Source organism: Emys orbicularis, chromosome 4, assembly GCF_028017835.1.
Source record: "Emys orbicularis isolate rEmyOrb1 chromosome 4, rEmyOrb1.hap1, whole genome shotgun sequence".
In the NCBI taxonomy this organism is placed as follows: domain Eukaryota; kingdom Metazoa; phylum Chordata; order Testudines; family Emydidae; genus Emys; species Emys orbicularis.
The window spans coordinates 92,413,297-92,433,560 of record NC_088686.1 but is presented as its reverse complement, the minus strand read 5'-3'; the positions used below and the strand labels follow the sequence as shown (position 1 = coordinate 92,433,560).

The 20,264-nt window shown below is 39.1% G+C and overlaps 1 protein-coding gene across 1 annotated transcript in view; it reads right to left on the bottom strand.

The window, feature by feature from the left end:
- Positions 1–20,264, bottom strand: part of METTL15 (methyltransferase 15, mitochondrial 12S rRNA N4-cytidine) — a 213,650-nt gene that overhangs the window by 6,820 nt on the left and 186,566 nt on the right. Inside the window, exons 4-5 of the mRNA XM_065404157.1 lie at positions 12,185–12,376; positions 9,935–10,113 (exon numbers count right to left, since the gene is read on the bottom strand). Coding sequence (XP_065260229.1) covers positions 9,935–10,113; positions 12,185–12,376 — 371 coding nt within the window. The remainder of the gene's footprint in view (positions 1–9,934; positions 10,114–12,184; positions 12,377–20,264) is intronic.

Sequence of the window (20,264 nt, the reverse complement as noted above, 5' to 3'; positions counted from 1 at the left end):
CACCATCCAAAAATTGATAGACTTGCTTTTATCATCCCACAGTAGCAATTTTGAAACAGTGTGTGCTCCATTCCTTTATGCATGAGCACATTTAAATAAATGAAAATATCAGCTAAGTAATTGTTTATATTATATTGTGATTTTGAAAGATACAAATAGCAATTAGGCATCCAACTTTGACTGAAAGTCTACAGTAGTCAGGGATAAAATTTTCAAAAGCCCCTAAGTGACTTAGGTGCACAGCTTTCATTGAAACTCCTTGGGACTTGGGTCAAGTAACTAAGGCAATTTAGAAAATGTTACCCTAAGTAGTTAACTGCCATTTTGGCCTTTGAAAATCACACTGTGTGCACATACTGTAAAAACAAAAAGGTCTCTAATCTCCCTTTTTAGGGGCCAAAATGCCTGCTGGGAGGAAGTAATTGGGTGAGGAGAACTCTTAGGATGGTCAAAAGGCAAGCTCTCACAGGCAGCAAACTGATACAAAGGTTTCCGAAAGTCTGCATGCTACCTTTCTTTATCGCTAATGCATCTAAAAATAAGTTTTGATTTGAAAATGAAATTCCTGAGCTTAATATTGATAGTAGTTTATCTGTGGAGAAAAGTGCTTCTCAATATATAATATAAAAAGATTGCTTTGCTAACCAAAACAAATATTGTTTTCTTTGAAATGAGCAACTAACAGCTACTAACACCATTAACTTGGTTAAAACACCTGAGGTATTATTAGAGGAAACAGCGCGGTTTAAAACTAAAGATGGAGTACACCTGCAATACCATAGGACATGAATGTTTCTATAGCAATGCTCACTAGAATACAGAGATACTCTTCTTTGAATCTATACATTCACTAAGTCATTAGACATACACAGCTCCCCGCTTCCCAATAATACATGCCCTAGTTTCCATGTACAAATAAGCTTTTTCTTCAACAGAATTTATAGTTCCTGAATCAACCCCTCCCCCCCTTTCTTTTAATTTACAGCTACAAAAAACTTTAATTATACCCCAAGATTTCCTGAAATACTACAATTTTGTAGCAGGCCTTATACCAAGAATCTAATTTTCCAGTTGCTCCAAATACTACAAAAATAAAAAAATCAAAGCATGCCTACTTGCTTGAAACATTTAAAAACTAGAGTAAGAAAGCATTAACAAATACTGTAGGGAACAAATAGCAGGAGAGTGGACTAGATAAATCTAGCCATTTCAGTTCTAGTGTCTATTATTCTGTTAGCCGTGTACCACACTCTCTTTTTGGTACCATTTGCTGAAAACATTGCCAGTTGTGGATTCTAGGGCTAGGTCTACACTGGGGACGGGGATCGATTTAAGATACGCAAATTCAGCTACGCAAATAGCGTAGCTGAATTCAACGTATCCTATCTGACTTACCCTGCTGTGAGGACGGCGGCAAATCGACCGCCGCGGCTCCCCCGTCGACGGCGCTTACTCCTACCTGGACTGGTGGAGTACGCGCGTCGATTCGGGAATCGATTGTCGCGTCCCGACAACATGCGATAATTCGATCCCCGAGAGATCGATTTCTACCCGCCGATCCAGGCAGGTAGTGAAGACAAGCCCTAGGGCAGTGGTTCTCAAACTTTTTTTTTCGCGGACCACTTGAAAATTGCTGAGGGTCTCAGCAGACCACTTAATCATCTTTCCAAATGTTGTTTGTACCATTAGCTAACTATTGTAAAGCACTTTGGATAAAAGTGCTATATTTTTATATATATATATATATATATATATATATATATATATATATATATATATATATATATATATATATATATATATATAAAAACGTAATTAATTTTTTTTGTTCTACAAATAAAAGCACACAACTCATATTTTAATATCAGTAGTCTTACCTTTCTAATGCGATGGATGTGATCTCTCTCCCCTACCACGGCAGCCCCCGACCTGGGGCTGGGAAGGAGGGGGTCTCTCCCTCTCTCCCCCACCACAGCAGCCCCCGAGCTGGGGCTGGGAAGGAGAGGGGTGTCTCTCACACCGCAGCAGCCCTCGAGCTGGGGAAAGTCGCCTCTTTCTCTGGCCGCCACAGCCCTGCACGTCCCAAATTCCCCCCGCTCCCTCTTCTCACCCCACTGTCCCCTGCTACCTGTCCCCTATTCCCCCCAAGGCCACCACCTCACCTTACATGTGCATCTACTCCAGGGTCCAGGCACCTAATTAATGGAGCCACACCTGTGCGGCTCCACTAATTAGGTGGGTGGCCCTTCATTCTCTTGTGTGCGGCCGCCCAGGCGCGCACCTTAGAGGGAACTATCCATGGACCACCTGAATGGAGCTCACGGACCACAGTTTGAGAACCTCTGTTCTAGGGTATAGGCTCTATAAACAGTAATACTTTTGGACTCTATTCTGCAGAGCTGATTTTCACCTCTCAGAACAAAAAGCCACATTTGATATGTACCATAGAGTAGGATCAGGAGTATAAAAACATTCTCTGAACTTGCTGATGGTTTGCTGGGGTTCGGTTCACTTCTGCTGCCCAGGGACTGCCCAAGTCCCAGAAAAGGCAACCTTGTAAGGATCACAATTAAAGATGGAGCCAAGCCACAGAATTCAGATAAAATTCAGATGCAAATCTGAACTTCTTTATAAAATGTTCTGGATCCACCCTCTATAGCGCATGCCATGAAGCTGGGGCAAGAGGTTCCAATCTAATGTCTATTTCAAACTAATCTGGATCTATGCTAAATTAAGGCATGATTTACTGTTAGATCAGTTCCCAAAAGTAAAATAATCATCCCAGCACTAGAAATAAGCCCAAACTTGAACCTTTTATCAGATGTTCTTGAACTTTGGTAGTTTGGGTAAAATGGAAACAGATTTCTAATCATATCTGGTTTTGGCTTCCTCAGCCCATCTTTATTGTATACTAGTCTAACTGAGCTTTCTTTTACACTCAGTTGAAAAAAAACAACAGCTTTATCTTCTATGACTATGTCATCAAAATATTTTGAGAATCTTTGTCTTTTTATTTATCTGCACTAACAAGTCTCCTACAAACGTTTGTATTATTTCAAAACTATTTTTTAAACCTAAATAAACTGGACACACTGCTATCCCCTGGGAGGTAAAGAAAAAGCAGAAGGGAGTAGAATAGGAATCTTAAGCTTCACAAATTTAGAAGTATATGAAAAAAGAAAGATGCAATTGTAGCCCACTTGTACCACTTTGTGGATGTTGCTGTAATTAGACAGCTTTTTAGCAAGACTTGATCTGATCTTGAAAACTAGTCTTTGATTCTGCAACTGAAATTTGGAGCAGGCAAATGAAAGCAGTTAGATAGCCAGCTACCAGATTGTGCTGGCATATATGGCAGTTAGAGATATATCTAAATTGTATCTATCTTGGATCTTATATAATCCCCATCACCATGATATTTCAATGCAGTATCTAGATACCATAATTTTTTCTGACAATTAACTGTGCCTATAAATATTTGCATGAGCAAAAAAAGAACCTGGTTTTGAAAATCAGGCCCTTAGGATAAAAATCTATTATAGTAATATAGGAAATAAAAATAAGCAAATACTGCCAACATATTTTTTTTTCATATATAACACAATCCCCTATGGCATCTGTGGAAGACAATGCACAAATAGCAAGGCAGAAAATATGTTATAGTATGTAATACTAAAATTCAGTAAATCAGTAAAAAAATATAGCCACATTACATCAGAAAGAGATACTTTATATTTGCCACATTGAGGCCAGAAATACAGCATTTTTACTATCAAACTTGCAGCTAATATTTCCTCTTTCAATTATCCCAGTTTTTTAATGTATTTGTGCATGTGTACATGTATATGCTTGTTTAACAGTACCTGTGAGTTTAGTGCTGCAGCATTATTTAGAAGTGGATGAGTTTGGTGAAAATTGATGATGGGGATGAAGCTCAAACAAAATGTTTCAAGGAACTATGCATGACTAATCTAAGTTATTGTGTGATCTTCTATATGTGACTCTGACCTGTTCCCATCCTATTAACTCCCATTACCCTTATTTGTATGTCATGCCTGACCTAGACTGTAAGCTGTCCAGGGCAGGGTATGATACAAATGTTGCTGATGACAAAGTGAAAGGTGCTTGTCTAACAACTCTAGAGAAAAGGCTTCTGTTTATGCTCAGATCATGTACCAGCTGTATGTAGTGAAAAGACAGTTCAGTCTCCAAGCCCAATGAATCCTTGGTTTCTCTGCTGAGACTGTCAACAACTAATGAATGTTTTTTATGGTGGTGATTTTTTTCATATGGACAGCCATCTATTTGGAACAGTTGTTAACAATCCAAACTGGATTTGAATCAGCAATCCAGGGGTGAAAGGCTACAATTATCCCATTCTCAGTCCCCTGAGTCAGTAACGTTTCTGGAGTCAGGAAATCCTGTGCTTTTTGCTAAGTCACAAATGAAAACCATACTAACAGTAAAAGAAAATCTTGCTTGGTAACAGGCATTGCTATGTATAATAATATAACAAAATTTGTATGGGAAGTCTGTAAAACGGATTTCATTCATAAAAACATTATGCTTCTAGCTAGATTACTGATTTGAAATCCCAGCTGAGAGAAATTATCATTTTAGTTTTGGGATACCCTGATGCTACTTACACTTTTTAAAATCTAATAGATTCATATGTTAAAATGTATTGAAATTTTTAAGCTTGTGAATGAAATTAGCAATGTGCTGTGCCTGTCAATGTGAGGCATTAAAGTCCCCTGAGTGTATGAGAGTGGTGGAGTTTAAAAATTAATTCAGATCGTGCACCTGTTTGCTGGAATTCATCTGTTGAATTTGCATCACATTTAATAAGTTTCTGTGACGCAACTCATGTCCTTTTGTCTAGGCTCCCTTAATACAGTGTTAATTCACAGCCATCTAAAATTCAAGCAATATTACAAATTTCAAACTGTTAATTAAAGTCTGTGAACTTGAATAGATCTGGATAAAACTGGCTTTACCCACTAAGGGTTTTTTAAACTTCTTTATCATCTAATCTCCAACTTCTCTCAAGTTAAATCCAGATGACTACATGATCTCACAATGATCTGTCAATGGGTTACAAATCTAAATGAAACCAAGCAAAATTAAGTTACTAGCTTAAGCTAATAGGTAACGAGGCATATCACCCACTGAAATGAAATAAGAATTGTTGATCAGTAGAATAGAAGAACACTAAAGCTACATTTTAAGAGGTTCAACCTTTATATTTTTCAGTAAGTTTTAATGTATATCTATTAACCTCCAAGTAGCTGTGGCAAAAATCTATCTAAGACAGTGTTTCCTGTTCATCCCTGTGGACATGTTCATAACCCCCTCATTGAGAACCCATGATGTAAAGTATTTATAGAGTGCCTATTGCAGTAGGATATCAGTGTTTGAGACAAATAATTGTAAAAATGTTTTTTTTTTGCTGACAGGGCATGAAGTTTGCTTGCTCTCAGGAAGAGATGATGGACACCTTATATTATAAAAAGTAAAGGAGACTTCTGATGACATTTCAAAGTGAGTTTCATCAGGTGTTTAAGATCAAGAGTAAGATTACCTGTGGGCTACCAGATGTATGAGATGGTTAGACATCATCAATAGCTTTATTGACTCTAGAGAGAGAGAGGGGCAAAACCTGCAAGTCTCCCTTTTTCCTGCAAAAACTGCAGAGCCTCTGGTATTGCGACCTGCCCATTTACACAACCACAACACAGTTCTTTTTGGTAGCCTCCCAGCAGAAAGTTGAAGAAAATGTTTCACATTTACTTTTGTGGAACTGAATTCATGGGCACAACCGCACATGCCCTTCTTAGGTCTTGTATTAAAGGTTAAAGGTAAATGGCTTTCTGGTTTGGAACAAAATATCCACTAGCCTGTGGTGAATCCAAATTCTAGTTTTTAAATTTCTGGCTATTACCTGGGGCGTATCTAGGATCTGGTAAAAGATGGAGAACTGGTTAAAAGACAGGGAACAAAGGATTGGAATAAATGGTAAATTTTCAGAATGGAGAAGGGTAACTAGTGGTGTTCCCCAAGGGTCAGTCCTAGGACCAATCCTATTCAACTTATTCATAAACGATCTGGAGAAAGGGGTAAACAGTGAAGTGGCAAAGTTTGCAGACAATACTAAGCTGCTCAAGATAGTTAAGACCAAAGCAAACTTCAAAAAGATCTCACAAAACTAAGTGATTGGGCAACAAAACGGCAAATAAAATTTAATGTGGATAAATGTAAAGTAATGCACATTGGAAAAAATAACCCCAACTATACATACAAAATGATGGGGGCTAATTTAGCTACAGCTAATCAGGAAAGAGATCTTGGAGTCATCATGGATAGTTCTCTGAAGACGTCCACGCAGTGTGCAGCGGCAGTTAAAAAAGCAAACAGGATGTTAGGAATCATTAAAAAAGGGATAGAGAATAAGACAGAGAATATCTTATTGCCCTTAAATAAATCCATGGTACGCCCACATCTTGAATACTGCGTACAGATGTGGTCTCCTCATCTCAAAAAAGATATACTGGCATTAGAAAAGGTTCAGAGAAGGGCAACTAAAATGATTAGAGGTTTGGAATGGGTCCCACAGGAGGAGAGATTAAAGAGGCTAGGACTTTTCAGTTTGGAAAAGAGGAGACTAAGGGCGGATATGATAGAGGTATATAAAATCATGAGTGTTGTGGAGAAAGTGAATAAGGAAAAGTTATTTACTTGTTCCCATAATATAAGAACTAGGGGCCACCAAATGCAATTAATGGGCAGCAGGTTTAAAACAAATACAAGGAAGTTCTTCTTCACACAGCGCACAGTCAACCTGTGGAACGCCTTGCCTTGCCTGAGGAGGTTGTGAAGGCTAGGACTATAACAGGGTTTAAAAGAGAACTAGATAAATTCATGGAGGTTAAGTCCCTCCAAGTCCCTCTGGAACATCTGGCATTGGCCACTGTCAGCAGACAGGATACTGGGCTGGATGGACCTTTGGTCTGACCCAGTATGGCCATTCTTATTTTCTTATGTTCTCAATATAGAACAGTAGTGGGCAACCTGTGGCCCGCACGTGGCCCATCAGGGTAATCCACTGGCAGGCCGCCAGACAGTTTGTTTACATTTGCACAGCCACCCGCAGCTTCCAGTGTCTGCGGTTCGCCCACCACTGATATAGAAGGTTTTGGGAGACAAGCTGTCTGTGGAGGGCCCATGAAACTAATAGGTAGTTACAAGGACTACGATAGCATTGTTTGTCCTGATTTTTCTTGGCCACTCAAGCCAGCTGAGAAAAAGATGGGAGGATGTACATCCATTTTCCAGATAAATTCTTTCTCATTCAAGCAATGTCACACATTTTCTTGTTCCAGTGCTTTGCAAAAAGTGATTAGTTTCTTCTTGCTTTTGGAGGTGCAGTCCCCAATATCCTGAACATCAAGTTTTTAATTATCTGGTTGAGTTTTTATGCCTCTAGACAGAAGGCTAGATGGCTTAACCAATTTAATTGTACATGCATTTACCCTGGACATGAATCTTAGATACCTAGAGTTTCTTCTGTTCTATCTAGAGAAGGATTCTGTGAGTATGTTCCCTGACCCTCAGGCTCTATTTTCCTGACAAACACTGCATGGCAGTCATTTTGTAGAAGGACAGATTTGGATGTCAGGTAAAGGATTAAACTACAGTATTGCTAACTGCTGTCAGTTCTAACCCTCTGATGTTCTGTTTTCTCTCTCATTTGGACCATTTACTCAGTGATATTTGTGCACCATAGGTGCTCTTCAACCTGATAGCAAAGCATCCACAGTGATCTGCATTGCAGGAGTCTCTGTGAGGGGATTCTTTGTGGTGAGGGTTTTTGTATGTTGACACCCCCACAACAATTTCAGGATAAGAGTAGGGAGAGTGAATGGAAAAGGGAGGGAGTTCTCCTGAAGATTCTACTTCAATAGGAGGAAGGCTCCAAGAGGTCTCATGTGTTGTAGGGCCCCTTGTGGCCATGCAGGAGACCATCAGAATTATAAGTCATGGAAGCTCCTAGAATTAGGTAGTAGAATTCCCTGAGAAGTGAGAAGGGCCCACTACTTTTATTCATCCAAACAAAGGAAAATGAGAAACAAGAAATAAAAACAAGAACATTAAAAGAAATCATTTAAAAAAATTCTATACCTATGTATACTATACTATAGTATTACATGTACTATTCTATACTATATGTAATACTGTTCGTTATACCTTAAGGTATAAACAATTAACGAAAGCTTAATAAGAGCCAGTCCTGAACATCTTACTCTGTGCAGATTCACACTGAAATCCAGGGAGTTCTCCCTAAGCATAGACTGAAAGAATGGGCTAAACCAATTTTAATTACTTGCCTATTCTATATAGAGAGATGTTTGGTAAGTATATGTGTTTTGTACATGTTGGTAGACAGAAACTGTACTTATTAAAAGGAAAAATCCTGATATAAAATGTCATTTGATAAATTTCTTTGGCATTCATTTTATCATATTGATATACCTGTCAAAACTACATAATGTACAGCAAGGGATTTAAAATGACAGAAGAAGTGGCAGTTAAGGCTATGATTCATAGGTAACCAATACAACACTGCTGCAAATTTGACCATTGTCTTTTACCTGGAACTGGTAATCTAATGTGCTGACACTTTTATTTAGTTCATAACAGCTACAATATTAACTTGTATAGTATTTTTAAGACATACAGCTTATTAAAAATTTAACACAGCATCAGGGTAGCTGCTTTAAGTACATAAACAATGACATACTGTTTTAATTAACAGATCTAGAAAGAAGCATGTGTCTGACAAGCAAATTAAATCACTACCACTAAATGTAGATGGAAATGGCTACTTTTTAAATACAGAATTGTCAGATTTTATTTAAGGTTTATATATTATATATTGATCAACTGATCCACCTCTTTGTCATTACATTGTTTTCATATAGCATGCTTACAATGTGATCTTTCTACAGCAATAGTATCTTCATATTTCTTCCAGAGCTTTAATCATTTCACGTCTTTTATGGCTAAAGTTCAGGTGTATCTGATTTCACCATATAACTTGCCTAAACAGCCTATATTATTAAAATGGTGCTAAACCTTTCATTTGAGAGTTCTAAGATTACTTAAGAACTTCTCCATTATTAATAAGCCAACACCAACCATAAACCAAAATACATTACATTAGAACATAGTTTCCCTAGCTACAGATACAAGAGTTTCACTCCTTTAGATGTATTTCTGACAAGACTAGGGATTCTCCAATGGAATTGTCTTAAGCAGCTACAGAAATTGTATTTTGGCTTGGAAAACTTTCATCATAGGGCACAGCTATGAAACAATTCCTGCCTGCAACAAAGCACCTCCTAGCTACATTCAGTTCAGGAGGTTTATGGTGAACAGCAACTAAGATGAAGAGTTTCATTAAGCCCTTCAGGCTGATCTAGTTAGCATTCACAAAGTGAAATAACCTACGCATCATTTTACTCTTCATTAGCTGGCTGTTTAGAAGAAAAATATGAGCTAATCTATTTTATTTCAGCTGTTGGGCAGTGTCATGGTACTACCACCCCCACACCCCAAAAATATAAAGTAGATCTGATAATTGAGGGCTTATCAACAGTAGTGATAAAGAATTCCCTCTGTGGTTGTCATTCAATGTTTCACCTTGGTGGGCAAAAATGATAAATCACTTCATGTAAAATCTATTATTAAACTAATCAGGAAGCCACAGTATATAAAAAAAGGGAGCTCACAAAACAAAACAACACAAAAAGCTGACATCAGAGAAGGATAGACAGGATTAGATCCTGCATGATTTCAAGAACAAATAGATCCCTCTGGGACTTTGGGGATTAATATTTTTTCTCTCTCAGACACTGTTCAGAATTAATGAGGGTACCTGCAACAATGCTGGCAAGCTGCTGAGTTCTGGTGATGGGGTAGATGCTGCGTGCCTGAACGACTGCTGAAGCTATTTTCTTGGCGTGCCTCTCCTCCCCGTATGTTCTCAGGATGGACGCAAGCGCCTGTTGATCTAAAGCATTCACAACATCAGCAGCGGTGGGCATGTCAGGATACCTACGCACAAGAAGAGCCAATTAGTTCACTGACGTCAGTTTTCATTGACAAGAGGTGAAGCTTCATAGCACTGAGACATAAAGTCAAACACACACACTGCATGCAAGTGCCTTTGAGGTTTTAAAATAAGAGAAAGCAATCCTGTGAAAACGGAAATAGCTTCTACCTTTTAAATCCCGTCTTATTACTTCAGATGGAGTGTCTTCCTTAACATTAATTAGCAATAAAGAATAGCTGAAACTTCAGGTACTACCATAAACTTTTAACATTAATGAGTTGACAAAGATTAGCTGTAGTTCAAGTATTTTTCTAAAATTGAAAGGCTGTAAGATTGCCTTTATTTAGATATCTTCAAAATATGAACTCATTTCTTATGTGTTGGTTTTAGTCATCTTGCATTATTTGTTCTGTTTTCCCACTCAGAATACAGAGGAACTAATCTCAAGGATCTTTCCCCTTAATATGCAGTGCTATGAAAAATGATCCCTTATGAAGATAATTTCCTGTACTGTCACTTAAAGGTATCTCAATTTAAATTCAAAAGTATTTTGAAAGAAAAGGATATTTGTAACTATCTACCAAAAGGCAAACAAAATATCCCATAGTCATCAATATTTCTTTCACCTGTACAACTTTCTTTATTGAAATCGTTCAAGGTCTTTTATATACACTGCATGGGTATTCAGTAATGTGCAGAGACTGCTCAATCTAATTCAACTATTTCACAGACTTGCCTCTTCTACAAAGGGACAGATAGGCAGAATATTTTTCAGTATTTTATTATTTCCCCACAATATCTTACAGAAAATAACCAAACTTACGATACTATTTGCCCTGTATATTTATCCTCAACTGTACAATATATGCCCGTTTTATCCCAGTCATTCTTTATTCTTATCATGCAAGTTCATATACCAGCAGGGATATTTTAGTGGCAAAACCCTCAGGTTTACATTCCTTGAAACCACAGGCTTGAACCCAGTAAGATCTCAGCTGTTCATCCTAGAGTTGACTAAATTGCGTATCATGCAGTTTACTGTGTCAGTCTTTGAGATAGTTTCTTAGAAACTGAGGTACCATTGGCTATGTGTGAACATTAACAATACCATGGCTCATATTCTAAGAACACAAGTTTGTCCCACTATTTTTGGCCAGAATTTCCCATTCCCTTATAGGTGTGCAGCATGCTATGTCTCAGTTAATTACCATCATCCATACAACAGAGGTGACTGCATATTTGATGTTTTCTGTAATAAGGCATATTCCCCATGAAAGGCACTGGGTCCCTTCGAGGTGACAGTTGCTATATACATAGAAAACATTACTATTTATGATTAGCATTGCATTCCACCTTCCAGATTATACTCAGCACTGACTCTAATCAATTAAATATAAAGTTTTTTTTTCTTTACTACTTGTTAATTTGAGTATAAAGTAAGTCATTCTGATCTGCTTGCTATGAAACATAGAACAACGTTAATGAATTGCTTACAGTAAGCATGCAAGTAGTGGTAGAATATTTAATGCCTTGAAAGCAGTGTTGCCATTGTAATTTAATTGATAGGCTCACTGCCGTTTCTTTGTAGAGGTTAGCACATGCCCATCTTCAGAGTAGCTACCAAGGTTAAAAGAAATGTGTTAGAACTTTATTTATACTTAAGCATCCTCATTTCACCTAGATGATAAACTACCTTCTCAGTTACAATTTCATTTATATCCTACATCATGGTCTGCTTACCAAAATTAAAGATGCTTGTTTTAATTATTGTTATTATTCATTGCTTTTAACCTTAAGTATGGAAAGCCTAATAGTCAAATTCTGACCTTCCACCACTGAAACCCAGAAGTACCTTCACTTTATGCTGGAGTAGGCGAGATTGGAATCTGGCCCTAAATCCTGAGAACTAGATGAGCCTCTATGGCAAAAGAACAAAGCTGATTTATTATGTATGTGCAGAGTTAGATGTGGGCGTGTGATGGGAATTCTGCAACCTAAAAAGGAAATTAAATTCAGAGTGTTGTTGAGAAATTGATTTCTTGTTGTGAGAAGAAATGTTTGATCAATACATACCTGCCACTATCCATCCTCATATCCAAAGGGCCATCCTTTCGCAGGGAAAAACCTCTTTCAGGAGTATCAAGCTGCATAGAGGAACACCCAGCATCCAAAAGAACTCCATCTAGCATTCCTGGCTCTACTCCAGCTGAGATTAACAAGGTTTCTGCTTGGCTAAACTGCCCTAGAAGAGCCTGAATCTGTTTCCTATAAGAGAATCACAGATAAAAAGCGTCAGTCTGAATGTTAATAGTACAATATTTCTTCCCTTTTAAAGTAGGAAATGAACAAAAAATTGGAGTAAAATTTGCAAAACCATATAAGTGACTTAGGCTTCTCAGTCCCATTTTCAAAACAGACTCAGGAATTTAGGAGCCAAAGTCTCAATGACACTTAGACACATAAGTCACTTTGAAAACAGGACTCAGGCACTTTTCAAAGTTTTACCTTAGGTCTAGTTTTCCTCTCAGGCCAGATTTACATTAATGCAACTCCACTAACTGCAACAGAGTTACTCCAGTTTTCAACTAGTATAAGTGAGAAGGGCCCACTACTTTTATTAACCCAAACAAAGAAAAATGAGAAACAAGAAATAAAAACAAGAACATTAAAAACCAAACAAAAATCATTTAAAAAAATTCTATCACAACAAAAATTATGATCACAGTTCCTTACTACTAGAAAAAAGGGAACAAACAAATATTACATGAAGGTTATTTGCCCACACACAAGCACTCTAAATATAAAACTGTACAATACACCATTAAATGCGTATACTGATATTCAGCATAATAGGAATAGGATTTCATAGCCTTGAAAAAAGTGGTGATTCATTTGATATACCTACTCAAACATTCAATATTTTAACTTACATTTAAGACAACTCTGAGAAATTTATCATTTTCCCCCAGCACCCTTTCCAACTAGCATATTAATATCATCCAAAAACCAATTAGACATGTGACAAAGTGAGAATATCTATATTATTTGTTATGAATATGGTGCATGCCTCTGTGTGTGAGTTTATGATGGGTTACTTCCTATGGAGTTACATCAAAAGTGGTTGTTAGAGGAACAAGCAGGAAAGGTAAAACAATGGCGAAGGCTCATCCCAACAAACACTCAAACATAATAGCCAAGAAAAGACTCCTCCACTCCAACTGTGGTGACATAGCTGTTTTGCTAGGGCTGAGATGACAGAGATCAAAGGGAATGGTAAAATATTAGAATACCCAGGGTCTAGAAAAGAGTGGAAATTGAGTGAGTGGCCAGAGGTTACTCAGAGAGTGTCAGAAAAAACAGACAGAGACGGGGAGCCTGCTGTGGACAGGACAGTCTGTTTCTCCCAGCCAGAGATGGGGGTTAGCTATGCTGAGAGAAACTTGCAAAAGCTGGCAAGGAAAGATTAAGGATAAGTAAGATCCAGGCTTAGGGTTAGGGTTATACCTTTTTATTGTTTTTACCCCTTGCTGTATGTGCTCTGTACCTTGGGAGGAAGGAATAAATAATAGGGCTGTCAAGCGATTAAAAAAATTAATCGCAGTTAATCATGCGATTAATCGCACTGTCACACAATAATAGAATACCATTTATTTAAATATTTTTGGATGTTTTCTACATTTTCAAATATATTGATTGCAATTATAACAGAATACAAAGTGTACAGTGCTCACTTTCTATTTATTTTTATTACAAATATTTGTACTGTAAAAACCAAAAGAAATAGTATTTTTCAATTCACCTCATACAAGTACTGTAGTGCAATCTCTTTATCATGAAAATTGAACTTACAAATGTAGAATTATGTTCAAAAAATAACTGTATTCAAAAATAAAACAATGTAAAACTTTAGAGCCTACAAGTTCACTCAGTCCTATTTCCTGTTCAGCCAATCGCTCAGACAAACAAGTTTGTTTACATTTGCAGGAGATAATGCTGCCCGCTTCTTTTTCACAATGTCACCTGAAAGTGAGAACAGGCATTCTCATGACACTGTTGTAGCCGATGTCACAAGATATTTACATGCCAGATGTGCTAAAAATTCATATGTCCCTTCATGCTTCAACCACCATTCCAGGGGACATGCTTCCATGCTGATGACGGGTTCCTCTCGATAACAATCCAAAGCAGTACGGACTGACACATGTTCATTTTCATCATCTGAATCAGATGTCACCAGCAGAAGGTTGATTTTCTTTTTTGGTGATTCGGGTTCTGTAGTTTCCGCATTGGAGTGTTGCTCTTTTAAGACTTCTGAAAGCATGCTCCACATCTTGTCCCTCTCAGATTTTGGACGGCACTTAAGATTCTTAAACCATGGGTCGAGTGCTGTAGCTATCTTTAGAAATCTCACATTGGTACCTTCTTTGCATTTTGACAAATCTGCAGCGAAAGTGTTCTTAAAAATGAACAACATGTGCTGAGTCATCATCTGAGACTGCTATAACATGAAATATATGGCAGAATGCAGGTAAAATAGAGCCGGACACATTAAATTCTCCCCCCAAGGAGAATTTAATTATTTAATTTAAATGAACACTTTTTTTTTTTAAACGAGCATCATCAGCATGGAAGCACGTCCTCTGGAATGGTGGCTGAAATATGAAGGGGCATATGAATGTTTAGCATATCTGGCATGTAAATACCTTGCAATGCCAGCTACAAAAGTCTCATGCGAACGCCTGTTCTCACTTTCAGGTGACATTCTAAATAAGAAGCAGGAAGCACTGTTTACATTTATGGAAGATAAACTTGTTTGTTTTTGCGATTGGTTGAACGAGAAGTAGGACTGAGTGGACTTGTAGGCTCTAAAGTTTTGTATTGTTTTGTTTATGAGTGCAGTTATGTAACAAAAAAAAATCTACATTTGTAAGTTGCACTTTCACAACAAGGAGATTGCAGTACAGTACTTGTATAAGATGAAATGAAAAACACTGTATCTTTTGTTTATAATTTTTACAGTGCAAATATTTTTAATTAAAAATAATAATATAAAATGAGCACTGTACACTTTGTATTCTGTGTTGTAACTGAAATCAATATATTTGAAAATGTAGAAAAACATCCAAAAATATTTAATAAATTTCAATTGGTATTCTATTGTTTAACAATGTGATTAAAACTGTGATTAATCACGATTAATTTTTTTAATTGAGATTAATTTTTTTGAATTAATTGCGTGAGTTAACTGCGATTAATCGACAGCCCTAATAAATAATGCTTTGTTCTGAAGACACTGTTTTTCAATTGCTTTAATCAACTCACTAGTCACAGGTCCCTGAAAGAAAAGGGTTTGCAGGTCCCAACCACAGATGGGCCTGATACATTAAGAGGCTGCAGCCCCGTGCCTGAGTCCCAGGTGACTGGACCATCCGGTACCACACCGAGTGAGGTGCAGGAAGCCAGTCCTGTCACCTAAGGGGTGCAACTCAAGAGGGATTAAAAGGGTGTTAAGTGCAGTTTGCCCTGTAACTGTGAAAACATCATTCCTCTTCTCTACAATTATCCTGATGCTGCTTACTCAGGCTATTCTACTCATATTCCAAACATCTAATCTTTTAAAAGATTCTTTGTTTGCCAATCTTATTTAACACTCTTGAAAGAATTTCTATTTAATTTAAATCTTCTTGAAAAACTGTTACCTAAAAACAATGGCTTTAAAGAATTTCTAATGATGATTTACATTTACATAACATCTTACGTCCCAAGGAAGTTTTTTGTTTTGTTTTATAAGAAATGCTCTGTAGGGATCCCTTCACACAGTGAAATGTAATCAACCTGGAGTGACGCATGGCAGCTGTATAACAGCATACAATATTAGGCGATGTCTACACCAGAGACCTTACAGCGCACTGCTGTACCGATGCAGCTGTGCCGCTGTAAATTCTCTCGTGTAGTCATTCTATGCTGACGGGAGAATCGTTCTCCTGTTGACATAATTAATCCACCCCAACAAGTGGTGATAGCTATCTCAGCTACAGTCCCAAGATATTAGAGAGACAAGGTGGGCGAGATAAAATCTTTTATTGGACGAACTTCTGTTGATGAGAGAGAGACAAGCTTTTGAGCTACACAGAGCTCTTGTTCAAGTCTGGGAAATGTAGTTAAAGCTAAATAGAAGGTGGAACACATTGTTTAGCATACATAGTTAACACCTGTTTCAAAGGAGCAATCAAGAAGTTACGTGCCTTGTGCAGTAACGATGGTTCTTCGAGATGTGTCTCTCTATCGGTGCTCCATTGTGGGTGTGTCTGCATCCCTGCGCTGCTGATCAGAGAACTTCAGTAGCAGTGTCCATTGGGCCAGCACATGCACTGTCTCTCCTTGAGCTGCACCACGAGGCTAGACAGCACACGCGGGCTAACCCTCCTCAGTTCCTTCTCTACTGCAGAGTCAAGACAAGAACTCCAAAGGGGAAGGATGGGTTGTGGAGTACCCATAGGGACACACATCTCTAAGAACCATCATTACTGCACAAGGTAACTACTTCTTTGAATAGTGTCCCTATGGGTGCTCCATTGTAGGTGACTCCCAAGCAGTGCCCCTTCTAGACGGCTGGGTCTTCAGAGTCCGGTCAGTTACTGATGACACCGTGGAGCCGAAGATGGCATTGGAGGTGGAGTCCCAAGTGATTGCATAGTGTTCTGCAAAAGTGTGGACTGACACCCATGTCACAACTCTGCAGATCCCTGAGACAGGGAAATTCTTGAGGAAGGCAATGGATGAGGAAACTGATATTGTAGCGTATGTACGAATGGTATCTGGAGGGTTTTGTAGCAATGTGTGGTACAGTTTGGGACCCACTTGGACAGTCTTTGGGCTGATATTCTGAACCCTGGGATCTTTCTGCCATGGAGAGGAAAAACCTAGGGGACTTCCTGAAGGCTTTTGTCCTATCCAGGTAGAAGGCCAGGGCTCTCCTGAAATCCAGGGTATGTAATATAGCCTCACCGAGACAACAGTGAGGGTAGAAGATTAGAAGGTGAATCAACTGATTCATGTGAAACTGAGAAGTTACCTTAGGGATGAAATTTGGGTGCGGTCTGAGGGTAACCTTGTCTGGAAAAAATACCATGTAGGGAGGGCTGATATCTCTCCTATTCTCATGACCAAGGTAATCACTACCAGGAAGGCCTTTTTCATTGATAGGTACGTCAGCAACTAGTTGGGTCATGGGTTTGAAGGGAGGCCTAGTCAGTCCTTTCAATACCAGGTTTAGGTCCCACCTGGGGATAGGAAGTTGAGATTGTGAAAAGGGGTTTACTTGAGGAAACTTTTAGTAGTTGGGCATGACAGCGCTGAATACCTCTCTACAGGTTGGTGGAAAGCTGCAATAGCCACTAGGTGGACACAGAGCGTATTCACAGTCCGGACCGTTTTAGGGTTAAAGCATAGTCTAGGATATGTTAAAGTGTCGTGGAAGCTGGGGAAGATATGTTGGGGCATGCACCAAATCTGAAACCTGGACCATTTATGTCTTCATCAATGATAATGGCATAGAAAGCACACTTTGTGAACCATATCAAACTGGGAGGGGTTGCAAGTACTTTGGAGGACAGGATTAAAATTCAAAATGATCTGAACAGACTGGAGAAATGGTCTGAAGTAAACAGGATGAAATTCAATAAGGACAAATGCAAAACACTCCACTTCAGAAGGAATAATCAGTTGCACACATAAAAAATGGGAAATGACTACCTAGGAAGGAGTACTGCAGAAAGGAATCTGGGGGGTAATAATGGATCACAAGCAAAATATGAGTCAATAGTAACACTGTTGCAAAAAAAGCAAACATTATTCTGGGATAATGTGATAAATGAAGGGAGGGGGTAGCTCCCTTTTATGGACCCCCAGCCAGCCAGTAGCTATAAAATCCCTCTTAGTAGCTGTTCTCTAATTGCTGTACCTGTAAAGGGTTAAAAAGTCTCACTGCTATGCATAAGTAAAAAGAAGTGAGTGGGCACCTGACCAAAAGAGCCAATGGGAAGGCTAGAACTTTTTAAAATTGAAACAAGACTCCCCTTTTGTCTGTCTGTGGTTGTTCTTCCGGGGAGAGGCAGACAGGGCAACAGCTATGCTTTAAAAAGCTTGGGGCCAGATATGAAAAATCATTGGTATCATACCTAGAAACTACTCATTTGAAACCCCAGATATGTAAATAGATCAGGAAATGTCTAGGAAGACGCGATTAGGTTTATCTCTTTTTATTTCTTTATGGCTTGTAGACTCCTCTGCGCTAACCCCAGATGCTTTTGTTTTGCTTGTAACCTTTAAGTGGGACCTCAAGACGGCTATTCTTCATGCTTAATCCTTGTAGTTACTCTTTTAAAATCTATCAATAGCCTGAGTTTCCAGATGTATGTTTTTTTTTAATAAAATTTACCTTTTTAAGAACAGAATTGGATTTTTGTGTCTTAAGAGGTTTGTGCACATGTTGTTTAATTAACTGGTGGCAACAGCTGATTTCCTTTTTTTTCTTTCTTTCTCAGCTCTTCCCCGGGAGGGTGGGGAGGAGGGGGGATGAAAGGGCTTGAGGGCACTCCACAGGAAGGAATTCCCAAGGGCGCCTTCCTGGGCTCTCAAAGGGGTTCTGCACTTGGGTGGGGGCAGCATCTACCAATCCAAGGTCAGAAAAAAATGTAATCTTGGGATTTTAATACAAGCCTGGAGTGGTCAGAATTAATTTTTAGAATCCTTGCAGGCCCCCCACCTTCTGCACTTGGAGTGCCAGAGCAGGGAATTAGCCTTGACAGATGTTTTAGCAGGAGTGTTGTAAGCAAGATACAAGAAGTAATTCTTCTACTCTCTTCCTAATCAGGCGCTGATTAGGCCTCAACTGAAGTATTGTGTCCAGTTCTAGGTGCCACATTTCAGGAAAGATGTGGACAAATTGGAGAAAGTCCAGAGGACAGCAACAAAAATGAGTAAAGGTCTAGAAAACATGACCTATGAGGGAAGATTGAAAAAATTGGGTTTGATTAGTCTGGAGAAGAGAAGATGGAGAGGGGACATGATAACAGTTTTCAAGTACATAAAAGACTGTTACAAGGAAGAGGGAGAAAAAATGTTCTCCTTAATCTCTGAGGATAGGACAAGACACAATGGGCTTAAATCGCAGTAAGGACTGTTTAGGTTGAACATTAAGAAAGTCTGTGAGAGGAGGTGTGGAATGGCCGGGAAAGAGATCGGTGGACACGTCACAAGCTGTGACAGGTAAGGGTACCCGGTGTGTCTTGGCCAAGTAGGAGCAATCAGAACAACGCAAGCTCTGTCCCTTTTTATTTTCAGCAGGACCTTCAACAGTAGAGGAAGTGGAGGGAAGGCATAGAGCAGTGGTTCTCAACTAGGGGTCTGGGGCCCACTGGGGAGCCACAAACAGGTTTCAGGGGGTCCACCCAGCAGGGCTGGCATTAGATTTGCTGGGAGCCAGGGCAGAAAGCTGAAGCCCCACAGCCTGTGGCTGAAGCGGAAGCCTGAGCAACAGCTTCAGAGGGTCCCCGTGGTGTGAGGCCCCAGGCAGTTGCCCTGCTTGCTATCTCAAAACGCTGGCCCTGGCTTTTATATGCAGAAATACAGTTGTTGTAGCACAGACGAGCCGTGGAATTTTTATAGCATGTTGTGGGGGCTTCTGAAAGAAAATGGTTGAGAACCCATGGAGTAGAGAAGGTCCCTGTTGCAGGGGAGGAGGACAGCATCACCTCAGGAATGTTGTCCTATCCCCACTCTGGAGCAGTAGCATGGACTTCTTGTTCAGGTGAGTGGCAAACAGATCTGTAGATGGTGTTCCCTATCGTCTGAATAAATCGTGAAGTACTGACGGGTGTATCTCCCATTCATGGCCGTGTAGGAGTTTGCAACTCAGACTGTCCACTATCAAGTTTTGAGGAGGTATGCCGCGGACAGTGTAACGTTGTGGGAGATGCACCAATTCCATAATCTTATTGTTTCTGCGCATAGGTAGGGCGATATGGCTCGACACTGCCGACTGATGTAGTATGTACAGTCAATGTTGTCTGTCAAGATCTTTGTGTGCAATCCTTTGATCAGTGGGAGGAAATGGGCGTGATCATTCCTGACCACTCTCAACTCAAGGAGA